The sequence below is a fragment of the Mizuhopecten yessoensis genome, unplaced genomic scaffold (assembly GCF_002113885.1).
Source record: "Mizuhopecten yessoensis strain PY_sf001 unplaced genomic scaffold, ASM211388v2 scaffold10811, whole genome shotgun sequence".
In the NCBI taxonomy this organism is placed as follows: domain Eukaryota; kingdom Metazoa; phylum Mollusca; class Bivalvia; order Pectinida; family Pectinidae; genus Mizuhopecten; species Mizuhopecten yessoensis.
The window spans coordinates 333056-348290 of NW_018408733.1; the positions used below are offsets into that span (position 1 = coordinate 333056).

Genomic DNA, 15235 nt, shown 5'->3' on the forward strand with positions numbered 1-15235 from the left:
GATAAATCTACGCTTCGTAAAATGTCTGAATGATAAATCTATGCTTTGTAAAATGTCTGAATGATAAATCTACGCTTCGTAAAATGTCTGAATGATAAATCTACGCTTCGTAAAATGTCTGAATGATAAATCTATGCTTTGTAAAATGTCTGAATGATAAATCTACGCTTCGTAAAATGTCTGAATGATAAATCTACGCTTCATAAAATGTCTGAATGATAAATCTATGCTTTGTTAAATGTCTGAATGATAAATCTACGCTTCGTAAAATGTCTGAATGATAAATCTATGCTTCGTAAAATGTCTGAATGATAAATCTATGCTTTGTAAAATGTCTGAATGATAAATCTACGCTTCGTAAAATGTCTGAATGATAAATCTACGCTTCGTAAAATGTCTGAATGATAAATCTATGCTTTGTAAAATGTCTGAATGATAAATCTACGCTTCGTAAAATGTCTGAATGATAAATCTACGCTTCGTAAAATGTCTGAATGATAAATCTATGCTTTGTAAAATGTCTGAATGATAAATCTACGCTTCGTAAAATGTCTGAATGATAAATCTACGCTTCGTAAAATGTCTGAATGATAAATCTATGCTTTGTAAAATGTCTGAATGATAAATCTACGCTTCGTAAAATGTCTGAATGATAAATCTACGCTTCGTAAAATGTCTGAATGATAAATCTATGCTTTGTAAAATGTCTGAATGATAAATCTACGCTTCGTAAAATGTCTGAATGATAAATCTACGCTTCGTAAAATGTCTGAATGATAAATCTATGCTTTGTAAAATGTCTGAATGATAAATCTACGCTTCGTAAAATGTCTGAATGATAAATCTACGCTTCGTAAAATGTCTGAATGATAAATCTATGCTTTGTAAAATGTCTGAATGATAAATCTACGCTTCGTAAAATGTCTGAATGATAAATCTACGCTTCGTAAAATGTCTGAATGATAAATCTATGCTTTGTAAAATGTCTGAATGATAAATCTACGCTTCGTAAAATGTCTGAATGATAAATCTACGCTTCGTAAAATGTCTGAATGATAAATCTATGCTTTNCCACTGGTCTCTTAGTACAGGTGTCCCTTATGGGTGAGATTTATGCTTAATTTATCTTCCATTTCAGATATTTGTCAAAGACAACCTGGGAGGAGCAGACACTACACAGATAAATTACCTAGGATTTGTAGGCAGCACGGCAGCTTCTACAAACATGTCCGACTTTAAACGCGTAAGTAACACAGAAACCACAACGTTACACGATGCAAACTTGGACACGCCTTGGATAACTCAATGGTTTCTATAAAATACTGATGATCGTTACCCAGGCACCATCCTGGGTGGTCGGGTGGTGCAGTGGATAGCGCACTTGACTTTCACCAAGGCGGCCAGGGTTCGATTCCCAGATCGGACGTGAAAAGGTTGGGGTCACCTGCCCGACCACGTGGGTTTTCTCCGGGAACTCCGGTTTCCTCCCACACTAAGACCCCCCACAAGCTAACATACGGGCCAACAGGAGTGATTAATATAAGTTGAAATAACTTGTTTCATAATTGTTGTCAAACAAATAAAGTTTATATATATACCATCCTCGAAACTCCAGGGTAACGCTCATTTGCACTCATTGCACCTCTGGAATATGTCATAACAAAATTCAAGGCACGGGGCTAGGTATTTTGGTCTCGGGTAAAAAACACCTGACCAATTGCTAGGCTGATATCTGTCCTTAGAAGAAGACAGAGGAGGGCCACCTGACTTCAAAGCCGGTCAATTTTACCGTTACTCGGCTGCTATAAATAAATACTGTAAAAAAGCAAATTTTTACATGTGCAAATGTTTGCAGTGTGACCTGTTTAAAGTTACGGCAGTGAAGAAATGTTTGCATTTGCAGCGGTTCTGAAATCTATATATTTTATATTTTATTTATCCTTATTAAAATAATCCATAAATTACTGTTTGCGCTAATTTACTCAACAAAGAAATGGGACAATTTTCACATAGTGGAAATTTTCATGGTGTTGAAATTGTCCAGTGAAGAATTTCCTGTTCTATTGTGTATATTCAGGAGGCACGGTAGTCTAGTGGTAGGACACCGGGCTCGTGACCAAAGCAAAAGGGTTGCAGGTTTGAGTCACGGCACGGCACTGTGTTGTATCTTTGAGTAAGATATTTTACTCCACTGATTTTGTTCCAGTCTACTCAGCTGTAAATGAGTACGTGGTTTGGTAGTGCTGGAATTGTTGAATGCTAGCTGTGAACCCCGAAATAGCAGCACCGGCTAAATGTTCCCCAGGGAGTTGAGAAAGAAATTGTGTTTTTGCAAAGGCCCTTTAACCACGGATAATACTTTGTGAACCGCTTTGAGTTGACATTCAATCTAGGTTGTGATAAAATAGTATATAAGAACCTCGAATTATTATTATTATTACTATTATATTCTTTTATCACATAATGTACTGTGTTATCCAGTGAATATACTCATGTCATATTTTTTTGTGTATTAACCCATGTAATATGACCTATCAGCCCTGTGATTAATTGTAAATTTCAATTGTTTCAATTGTGACGTCTTGCCTAGGACGCGTGCATGACGTCACAGACTTACGCACTGGAGTCAAAATGGCGGCTTTTTACATTTCAAGGTTGCATGGAAATTGTTGTTTTACACGAATAAATGCCACAAATCTTGATTATGTGATAAAAAGGATCTTACACTCATTTTCATTTCATTTGAAATTTATGAAACTCGTAACAATTTTTTCATTTCAGCTCGCCAGAGGGTCGCTAATTTGAAAAATTCTTAGACTCGTTTCATAAATCTCATATGAAATAGAAACTCATGTATGATCCTATATGTGTTACATAGGAAACATGACACATATAGATAATTATCGTTGGTGTAATGTTTCAGGTTGCTGGGAAGAAAGGAGAAAGCCACTAACACCAGGATTGCGCTGTAACCTCAGAATAAATAAACAGAAGAAAAAACCAACAACAAACCCTCTGAGACATTGATCAGAGATGCACCAGCTTCTTGAAATGTTTTTCACTTAAATCTTCAGATCTTTTAAGTTCCTTTGCTTGCATATAATTTAAACAGCAGCAATTTGGATCGTCAAAAATGAAAAAAAGATTGGTTTTCCTGGCATTGAATTAACAGGTTTATAGATCCAGATGCCTCAATTTGGCTACAGAAATATTTGGATGTATTTGTAGGATGAAGAAATATATGACTATGAAGGACAAATTTGTTTAAAAGGAAACTGAATTGTCACTTTGATAATTTTCTTAATTTGATGGAATCTATTCCGTCTTTACGTATTGCAGAGTTATCTTCTCTTGTGAGCAGGTATTGATTGTAGCTTCATTGGTTTGTGTGAGAAAATTACGTGGCTTTCTCAAAAATTGATGACGTTACTCTCACAAACAAATGACGTAACAATCAATACCTGTTCACAAGAGCAGATAACTCTGCAATACGAAAAAACGGAATACCTGTCCAGGCTAACAGGAAAAATTCTGTGATGTTTTATGAGAAAGTTTATATTCCGCTTTATATCTGTTGCATGTATTTGTGTGAAATTCAACAATTAAGAAAACGAAATACCGCAGACACGAGACTCCTAGTCTGTGTAAATTTACACTGAACATGTAGGAATTGTTGGTATTTTATTTTGTTGATACAAACATTTATGCTAAGATGGAATGTGTGATACTTAATATTCACAGTTCTAGAGTCATTTTGAAAAAAAAACACCAAGGCAAACAGAAAAGCAAAACCACATGTAAATACATAACAAATGATTCCTGTCTTATTAACATGTGGTGAATAAATTGAATTTTTTTTTCTCCCAACAATGGACAAATTTGAATTAAAGTTCTAAAACATATTTTATTTAATAGCTATGTACTTGTATATAATAAAATCTTGGAATGTATGAAAATGTGTAAAATGCAGAAGTTGCAAAATAGCAATGTATTTGATGGCTACCAACAGGGTTAAAATAATAATAGCTGTTTGTAAAGGAATCTGTTTTAATTATACATGTATATGCTACCTATATTTTCCTGTTTTACAGGTAAACGACCCATTACGTAATTAAAGAAAATTCAGAAATGAAGGCTGTTGATATTGTGCTTAATATTCATAATTAACCCTTTCACCACTGTAGACCATAATGGACTCATCCAGATCAATGCATGGTAGAGTCTAAAGTTACATAGGGGTGAAAGGGTTAATAGAGGACAATAGTATCGATGCTAGTTTAACTAGTTCCTGATTGTATAGTCGAATACGAAAATGTTAAATAGAATATTTTCTCAAATAAAAAATTTGATACTGAATATTTTGTCAAATATGAAAATAAAAAAAAAACATGATTTAGTCAAATACGAAAATATTTGATCCAATCTTTCGCCAAATATGACAATTTAAAACATTTAATTTAGTCGAATACAAAAGTATATGAAACCCAATATTTAATCAAATACGAAAAATATGAAACCTAATGCTTGTCAAATACGAAAACATGAATCCCAATATTTGGTCAAATATGAAACCCAGTAATCTGTGAAATACAAAAATATGAAACCCAATATTCTGTTAAAAACGAAAGCATGAATCCCAATATTTGGTCGAATATGAAACCCAATATTTAGTTAAATTTGAACAAATGAAACAAAATATTAAGTGGAATATGAATATGAAGTCTAAAATTTTTTTCATGTACAAAATTATAAATCCAAATATTTTACTAAATACAATAACAAGAAAGTCAATATTTAGTCAAAAGCGAAACTGAATATTTTGTCAAATATGAAAAAATAATACCCATTGTTTTGTAAAATATGAAACCCAGATTTTGGTTCTAATATAAACAAGCAACTAGGAATTTAGTCAAACAGAAACTGAAGTATTTTGTCGAGTACGAAAATATGAAACCCGATATTTGGTAAAATATGAAACTGAATATTTGACGAGTTCGAAAATAAAACCCAATATTTAGTCAAATATGAAATCCAATATTTGACAAGTTCGAAAATATGAAACCCAATATTAAGTCAAATATAAAAATATCTAACCCACTATTTAGTAAAATATGAAACAATGTATTTTGTCAGTATCATGGGTGAATACCTAATGGTATTTGTAGTTCTCATGGAGGCAGGTCAATTAAAATAAAAGGATGAGTAACAATATTACTGAGGAGTCCTGCTCAAAATTATGTTACTCGAGTCAAAGAAATAAAAAAATATTTTGTGGTTAGAGTCAAGGAAATATAATTTTCTGTGGATACAGTCAAGGAAATACAAAAAAAATTGGTTAGAGTCAACGATATATATTTTTTGTGGAAAAAGTCAAGAAAATACATTTTTTTGTGGATACAGTAGGAAACACAAAGTATCTGTGGATAGAATCCAGGAAATACATATTTTTTGATGATAGAACCAAGGAAAGACTTTTTAGCCCACCATCATCTGATGGTGCGCTATTCAAATCACCCTGCGTCCGTGGTCCGTCGTTCGCCGTCTGTCCTTAAACAATTCTTGTTATCAGTATTTCTCAAGAAGTACTGGAGGGATCTTTCTCAAATTTTATATGTAGGTTCCCCTTGGTCCTTAGCTGTGCAGTGCAACTTTTGAGACTGATCAGATAAACAACATGGCCGACAAGCAGCCATCTTGGATTTTGACAGTGAAAGTTTGTTATCGCTATTTTTCGGGAAGTATCAGAGCTCTTTCTCATATTTTATATGTAGGTTCCCCTTGGTCCTTCGATGTGCAGGGCAACTTTTGAGATTGATCGGAGAAACAACATGGCCGACAGGCAGCCATCTTGGATTTTGATAGGGTTGGTTTGTTATCGCTAGCTATTTCTCGGGAAGTACGGGAGGGATCTTTCTCAAATTTTAAATGTAGGTTCCCCTTGATCCCTCGTTGTGCAGGGCAACTTTTGAGACTGATCGGATAAACAACATGGCTGACAGGCAGCCATCTTGGATTTTGATAGTGTTGGTTTGTTATCGCTAGCTATTTCTCGGGAAGTACGGGAGGGATCTTTCTCAAATTTTAAATGTAGGTTCCCATGGATCCCTCGTTGTGCATGTTATATTTTAAAATGGATTTAAAGAAGAACTAACCAGATCTTTCTCATATTGCAATGATCGATTCATGTCAGCATGCTACTGGCCAAATATCATCACCCTGGGCATTTTGGTTATTCAGAAGAAGTTGTTTAAAGGTTTTTTATGATAATTGACCCCTGTGACCTTGAATATAATTGAAGGTCATTCATTTGAACAAACTTGGTAGCCCTTCACCCAAGCATGCTACTTGCCAAATATCATCTCCCTGGGCAAGTGTGGTTTTTGAGAAGAAGATGTTTAAAGTTTTTAACATATTTGACCCCTGTGACCTTGAAAGTGAGTGAAGGTCATTAATTTTAAGTAACTTTGTAGCCCTTCATCACAGTTTGCTTCTGGCCAAATATCGACACCCTAGGCCTTTCAGTTATTAAGAAGCAGTCGTTTAAAATATTGACGCCGGATGCCGGCCGGATGACGGATGCTGCGCCACGGCATAAGCTCACTTTGCACTTCGTGCCAGGTGAGCTAAAAATACTATTATACCTTGGATGAATCTGTTTCAGGTTTCCACGGTGAAGGCCAAGGTAATCCATTATTATATATAACTATATAGCGGACGATCTGATTTTTTTTATGTTTTTATTCTATAATTATATATATATATATGCAAATTTATCAACGAATGCGATAACGTCACTCCAGCAATTTGTTATAAGATTGTGATAAAACTTGTTATATAAAGGTCAAATATGAGAATACCGAAATTTAGTTTGTGTTTCAGGTTTGAAGATCTACATTACTATTTATAGACGATTCATTTTAAAACAGGTTCGATAACCATTTCTTGCAATATGCATTCTAAATAACTGAATATTACATTTCCATGGACATTTATGAAACTAACAATTTTTTAAAAGACTCGAGAGAGATACGAACGGACAACATCTGATGTCGACTGCCTTTTCTAGAGAGTTAAGCTAAAATAATAATAAAACACAGGTAAGCTTGAAATAATAATAAAACACAAGATTTACTCCTCTATTTATTTCTCTTAACTTGCACCTGTCGGTACTTTGTCTATAATAACTTTAAAGCTTGTTTTGTCCCACGGACAATCTAGGTATACATTAGCACCTCATACATACACAACAGTTCCCCACAACAACGATCAATACATAGTTCACAGTGAATCACACAGTCGAAAAAACTACCATCAGTCCCGTAAAAAATAATATCCACGATGTCAAGCTAGGGAATCATTAGGTTCAAATAGGTATTATTTTTAATTTTTAACAAGATACCCTTTTATTTTTTAAACAAATGACAAATGACATTTCTAAAAGGGTCCTGGAGGAATTTTAACATTAGAAAGTGCAAGAACGTATGGAGAAAAACAAGAAAATATGTCATTTTTATAGTTTAAGCATTTAAATATTGCTGTCGAAAATTTTGATAAAATAAGCAATGCTTTATTTGAAAAATCTAATGCAATTGATCCTAATCTTAGTCATATTGAGATATTCAAGTGAAACAACAATGCAGGAAGCAAGTTCAAGAAGATGACTATTGAGTAATTTTGGAATACATTTTTCTGATTCCATATTAATTTTTATGGGAGATTTGTTTTTTTTCTTACTGTGTAAGTTGGTGTGATGTTGAGACTCATTCTCGCTACACTATGGGTATGACATTTACACAGAACAGCAAGCTAGTAAAACTATGTATATATATATATTTATATATGTATTGATATCCAACATGATACAGACATATATAGTTCTAATAATATAATCATTCTGCCATTTAGTTTTTGTATCTTAAAATAACAATGTCAGGAAAAATGAGGTGATATCGTCGTGTTCACCTGGAAAAGACACAAATTCAGGAGCATCCGTAATATGCCGTTACAAGCCCTAGCTAACAAAGTGTCCTTTAAACCTAAATCGTATGTTTGTTTGTTGTAGTAGGGAATAATTAAAGGTATTCAAAACGATCTTGATAACACTAGCAAACCTATTGTTTGTATCTTCAATTCAAATGTTCTTGATCTACATGTAGTCACAGGTTTCACAACCATTTAGCCATTTAATAAACCCTTTCACCGCTATAGACCATAATGGACTCATCCAGATCAATGCATGGAAGAGTTTCCTAAAGTTACATAGGGGCGAAAGGGTTAATAAACCCTTTCACCACTGTAGACCATAATGGACTCATCCAGATCAATGCATGGAAGAGTTTACTAAAGTTACTTAGGGGCGAAAGGGTTAATAAACTCTTTCACCACTGTAGACCATAATGGACTCATCCAGATCAATGCATGGAAGAGTTTACTAAAGTTACGTAGGGGTGAAAGGGTTAACATTAATCCAAAGCATTTCCTTGAAACATGAGGATTCATCAATACATTCACTTGATGCAGAGAAAATGTGTCCCTTCACATGGCAAGCATTTCAACAAATGTAAGGTGAGCTTCGTGTGCGTTCCAACGTAAGAAATACACAAAAGCAAATATACCTCTTGCCTCATGTCAAACTACTGCACAACGTTGATCATTATACATCATTTATAAGTTGATTTGCATAAATCAAACCTCAAGTTAATTGGAAAAAATAATTATGTATATGTGTCAGTCCGTATTGAAAATTGTTTACTGTAAAATTGACATCTACCAAAAAAACATTCTGCAACAAGTATTTATAATACTCGGAAAATTTAGTACGCCAGAATGGCAATTTCCACAGAATCGCCTTTCAATTCTTCTTCTACTTCTTTATCGTAAATATTGAGTAGGTTATGGCAACGAAATTATCCCCCATCTTATACGGATACCAACACATACAACTGTAGTGTATACATATGCCAAGTTTAAACACCGTTTTGATTTATGCAAAAGACATCAACCGCAAGGAAACAAACAAATACATGATCAAAATCTGTGTCAACTTTTAGCAGTTAATGAAACAGACTTATGTCATTCAAACCTTACCAGCAGTTTCATTTGGACTAAAGATGATTATGAATATCAAACATTTTTGTGATATGATTCAATAAAATGTATACAAAAATGAATTTGTAGATGTTATATATATATATATATATGTATCTTTAAATGTGATTGAGGTTAAACTTATCAACCACCCCTAAATTAAGCAATAGGCTAGGATATCTATTGATGTGGATTACTCTAATGCTATCATCAGGTGTGACAGGATACTTTAGGCATTTATATAATATCTAAAATATTTCATTTGTGATATAACAATCTAGCAGTATGACAATGCTTCAATGGTATAAAACCTTCTTAACCCTTTCACCCCTTGAATAGACTTGACCATGCATTCATGTGGATGAGTTCATTACGGTCTACAGTGGTGAAAGGGTTAATATCTCTTTAATGGAACCTTAAAAGTTTGGACATTTTGGTTCCCAAAAAATATGACTTGAGACAAATTCAGTTTTTCTAGACTGCTTGATCAGAACAGGGCCTACTTGTATAAAAACATCTCAACTCTTGAGATTTCCTCAAGTCTAAGATTTCCCATAGACAATACATTGCTTGAGATTTTCCTAAACTTTGAGATGTTTTATACAAGTGGGCACTGATCACTTAAGAATATATCTCCTTTCAAAAAAAGTAGCACAGATTGGTATTTTGGATATTGCTAATTCATTGATGCTCACAAGTTTAGACAGGAAGGAATCGGAGGTTCCATTGTACACATTTTCTATGGGTATAATAGAATAATTCTGAAAAAAGTCAATGACCAATTGACTATAAAAAAGTGAATTATATCGATTAGATTCATGAAACAAAATTATCTAACTCAATTTCTTTAAGGGAGAGAGACCTCAGTCTTTTGAAAATTAATGTTTTGTACTTACTCTTAAATATACTCTAACCATAAATTCTGAATTCATATGCTGTAAGCATACATTTTTCTTCATATCAATTTTAAGAAAACATATAAGATTGGTAAATATATATATTCCGTCTTTGCGTATTGCAGAGTTATCTTCTCTTGTGAGCAGGGATTGATTGTTACGTCGTTGGTTTGTGTGTGAAAATTACGTCGTTTTCTCAAAAATTGATGACGTTACTCTCACAAACAAATGGCGTAACAGTCAATACCTGCTCACAAGAGCAGATAACTCTGCAATACGAAAAGACGGAATAAAGGTTATCGGAGACCTGAACACAAATAAATTATATTATTTGTATATGTAAGGCCAAATTTCATTTTCCCAGGAAATCGGAGCCACACTACAGGGGCTGTAACTGGATAGCTGTGCTTATTTCAATTCGGTTTATTTTATTCCTGAAGTAACACTGTAGTATCTAAAATAAAAAAGTGCCAGATTCACCTCCATTATACCGAACAGTACATGTATTATAGCGCCCCAATAATAGTAAATGTAAATATGTAAGCATATTTTGTAAGACAATATTTCTTAAAATTTGATACAAATGTTTCTGACAATAAAATGTAGATTTCATTTTAGCCTTAGGTAAACTGACAGCAAAAAAACTTTGTATTCGTCATACATGTATCAAGAAGGTTGACATACACGGATAACATGTTCTAATTAATATTATGTAATAGTGAGGACAAAAATTCAAAATTTGACGACATTGACATTCATGCATGGCTAAATCTCTAAATATCACCTATACGAGACTTCAAAGAATATCTTACACAGTTTAGAAATAAAAATAAACGAACCATCGTGTAACAAGTCAATATGTGATTAAACTAGCTAACATCACGACAAACAATCTGCATACGATGGAAACAGGAGGAAATGTCAGCAGATTATTTATATCCGACAGTATGTCAGTTTTCTTTAAGATATGTATAATATTTTTCTTTGGCTATATCTTAAATGGCTCGTTAAAGCTAATCGCACATTGTTAATACTGAGTTTAACTTGTACAAAACAAAATCACATTTTATAACCAAAATAGTTATATTTCATACTTAACATAAAATTTAGATTGATTTGAAAAAAAACCCCAGAACTAACACCAGAAATTAAGTACAATGATAAAGTTTTAACTAAAGTTTTGAAATAATGAACTTCAATAATTGGGATTTTTTATTAAAAAATCTAGAGGGAACTGGGCAAAAAGGGAAAATTATGGCTTTAAACCCTTTTTCGAAATTTCAAACTCGTGTGTTACTTAATTGTAGAACTTTTCGTTCGGCTGTAGAGAATCTAGAAGTAATATGCTTGACGGCGCACTCTCATATCAGAGTCGGAAACTTGAAAAATCATAATAATATACAATCACAACAGAAGCAATGAATGATCCGAATGAATTCAGTCTGGATAACCATTTAAATCTTGCTTACATACATTGATCCATACTTGGTCCTACTGGCAAAAATAACCACAATATGTCTACCCTGTAGCGATACTTACTTTAAACCCCTCAGCCCAACAAATAACAAAAAAGCGTCAACCATCTCATGATCTAACCAACAGATCTTCATCAGTGGTGGCAGAATAATAGGATTTCGAAGATTAGAGAGTGGGCTTCAGCAACCTTGAGCACCACAACCAATCCTACTGTAATAAGTTCTTTCATTTTGGAACTTTTCCCTAAACACGTTTGAAACCTGTGTCAGATCAGTAACTTGTTTTATCGCTCCAAATTTTTCAAAACACTGGATCCCAGATAAGCCTTGTGTAATTTCTTTTTACAATATCATAACTTTACAGATTCCCATGCCCATGTTAAGCATTAAGACATGCATGTTTAACCCTTTCACCCCTATGTAACTTTAGTAGACTCTACCATGTATTGACCTGGACGAGTTCATTATGGTCTACAGTGGTGAAAGGGTTTATTAACCCTTTCACCCCTAAGTAACTTTAGTAAACTCTTCCATGCATTGATCTGGATGAGTCCATTATGGTCTACAGCGGTGAAAGGGTTAAGGTTTCTCCGACCTATCCTACTGCTTTCCTGCTAACTTTAAAACGTTGTTGAGCCATATTTTGTTTTTGGTAAGTATGTATATTAAGTATGTATAACAGTAAATAGTCAAACCTAATGCTTAATCATCATATCTTAGGTATAATTTGTCTGTAATATAAATGTATCGTCATTTTCAAATTGTTACTGAAAATTTGGTTATAATTTAAACTTTTAACATACTGACCTATCATATTTATTTGGAGTGGTGAAATCTGAATAAGGATGGTACTTTAAAAAAAGATTTGACGGTGGGAAAATACCAAATAATTAAAATTGTGAAATATTTAAATTAAAACAAGTATACCAAATATGATCATGTCAATATGACAATTAAAACTATCATGGAATTCGAAAACTTCAAAAAATCATTGTAAGGGATGCGTCTGAGGGGGTTTGGCAAGAAATGCAAGTCTGTGATCAAAACACAGAATATTATAACATAAATTTTACTTTTGATTTTTACGCAAATCAAAAGTACTAAAGAGTTTTCCTGCGTTCAACCAAAGTGACACAGATTGTGCTTCCGGTGATGTTGGTGGAAAAATTACAGCAGGGATTCAAACTAATGTATATGTATATGTTTGGCATCTTGTAAAATTTTTGAACAAATATTTTTTCTTTTATGTTAATACTCTTTATATACATTATATGAAGCAGATACCTTGACTTAAACAGTATTGGATACAATTTACATTGTTTGTGCATCTAATGTTACAGACAAAAATATTTCGGGGAATGTCCACCTAATAAGCACACAAAACCACAAATAGTGACCCTTTCACCCCTATGTAACTTTAGCAAACTCTCCAATGCATTGATCTGGATGAGTCCATTATGGTGTACAGTGGTGAAAGGGTTAATTAAATGGAGGGCTGCTTAAAAAACCCTGATATTAAAAGTAATTGCTAATCGAAACATATATAATATTTCATTGCCACTGGCTTTGAAACAGATTCTTTTTATTCAATAGTACAGAATATCTGGTCAGAAACAATTTTAACTGTTCAAGAAGCCTTTTTCAAGATTTGTACAGCTATGCTCATTTAAGGACAAGCCAAGTTTTGGTGGCAGAGGAAAGATGGAACATTCGGAGAAAATCAAACCGACAACCCATTGGTGGAGGGCTAGTGATCATAGACAGTCAGATGCCTTAACCACGCGGCCCTGTCACCAATAGAAAGTCAGGGTGTCGATTAGGTATCGCACAGAAAATAATAATACACAATAATAAAATGTTTATTGTTGAGATACCAAAAACGTATTTGTCAAATAATCTTAAAAAATCAGCTTTATATAAAACAGAATATAAAAATAACTATTATTGAAATTTAAACCCCAACATTTCCCCACTGATACAATGACTCGAGTTGGATCAGAAATACTTTTTGTAATTTGTGGATTGAAAGATTTAAAGCTGAATATAATTGTAACGATAACACTATAAGTATGGAATATAACAATACAACTAGTCATGCAAACTGGCCCCTATGACATATCACTGTCTATAACACTTGTCTACTGGACTTGCCTTCGCCTGTCACTCACGGCTATTTACCGAAATTTCACGAATATTTCCCTCTATTACACCTTCCACCTGTCAAGAAATTCCAGTATCTTCAACCTGTATTACTAACAAGGTAGGTTAAAAAGATAGTAATGCTTCGTCAAGTTGTAAATTGAGGGTAAAAAATTGAATACAAAGCATAACAAAAAATTATCCATTGTGAAAGTGACGGGGGCTTTCTTGGAATAACTCTCCGAGCGACTAGTAACATAAGCAGTGCTTGTTTCTATTAGATTTTAGAATTATCACCATAAGGCAAGTCCACAGGACAGGTGGAATGGATAGTAAACATATCGACTACTATGCTGCTGTTTATCAGTTAAATCTATGTCATGAAAATGGTCCTGTGCGGTAACAGGGAAAATATACTCTACCTCAACATTAGCACTTCTCAAAATTAAAGAAATTCCATATGGTTTAAAATATTTGAATCTTCCAATTTTTTTCCAAAAAAAATTGTAAAAAAATATTGGATTATGTTTAACGGACGGAAATTTATATCAGTATTTGGTTATAAACCAATTAATAATTGCTAAGTCAAAGAGAAGATCGAAATACTCAATAATTCATAATCATTTTTTTTCAAAGTTGATGTGACCTCGTTAGTCTGCACGTTTTATAAGCCTGGTTAAAAAATTAATATTATAATAACTAAAATCCATTGCCGGAAAACAGGAACTTAAAAAATTTCAAACCCAATATTATTTCCTGTTTATATACCGAAAAACATTTGTGAAGTATTTTCATGATAGTTTTAATTTGGTAAGGGAAGAATAATTCATACATTGTTGACCATCCTTCAAGATATAACTGAACAAATTGTGGCAGTACAACAAGGGCTTAACCCATTCACCCCTAAAGACAAATTTGAACTCTTCCAATTCAAAGAGTGGAATAGTTCATTATGAAATGTCAGGGGTGAATGAGTTAACATATGATCTAGACAGCTAATTCCCAATTACAATGTAGAAGTCCCAAATTTCGACACATTACTGATTAATTTAAAATGCCAAAATATCGCTTGCTTTTTTTTTTTTTTTTTTTACAGATTTAACCCTTTCACCACTAAGACCAAACTGGTCGAGTCTACTAAAGTTACATAGGGGTGAAAGGGTTAATCTATATAATAGTCTAGACAATCCTATCAAGAGTCCCAAGTAAAGTGGTTCTATTGCATAAACTACCAATATTTATACGAATTTAACCCTTTCACCACTGTAGACCAAAGTGGACCCATCCAGATCAATGCATGGTAGAGTCTACTAAAGTTACATAGGGGGGAAAGGGTTAATCTAATAGTATATTGCATAAACAGCCGATATTGACCAATAAACAGCAGCAAATATAAACAAGTACTAAAATATTATCAGCTAGCAATGTGGTGCTTTTAACATATCTGGAAAAAAAAGAGTTTATTTTATACATATATACCTTTGTTTATCAGCTGTTAACCCTTTCACCCCTAGGTAACTTTAGTAGACTCTACCATACATTGATCTGGATGAGTCCATTATGGTCTACAGTGGTGAAAGGATTAACTATCACCTGCAGTTAATTTTTGGTTTTGTGTAATCTAACATGATATTAACA

General features: G+C 33.4%; 1 protein-coding gene across 1 annotated transcript in view; it reads left to right on the forward strand.

Moving 5' to 3' along the window:
* Window positions 1-3003, forward strand: part of LOC110462602 (thioredoxin-like protein 1) — a 20682-nt gene extending 17679 nt beyond the window's left edge. Inside the window, exons 8-9 of the mRNA XM_021516624.1 lie at window positions 1139-1243; window positions 2924-3003. Coding sequence (XP_021372299.1) covers window positions 1139-1243; window positions 2924-2953 — 135 coding nt within the window. The 3' untranslated portion in view covers window positions 2954-3003. The remainder of the gene's footprint in view (window positions 1-1138; window positions 1244-2923) is intronic.
* Window positions 3004-15235: the final 12232 nt, after the last annotated feature.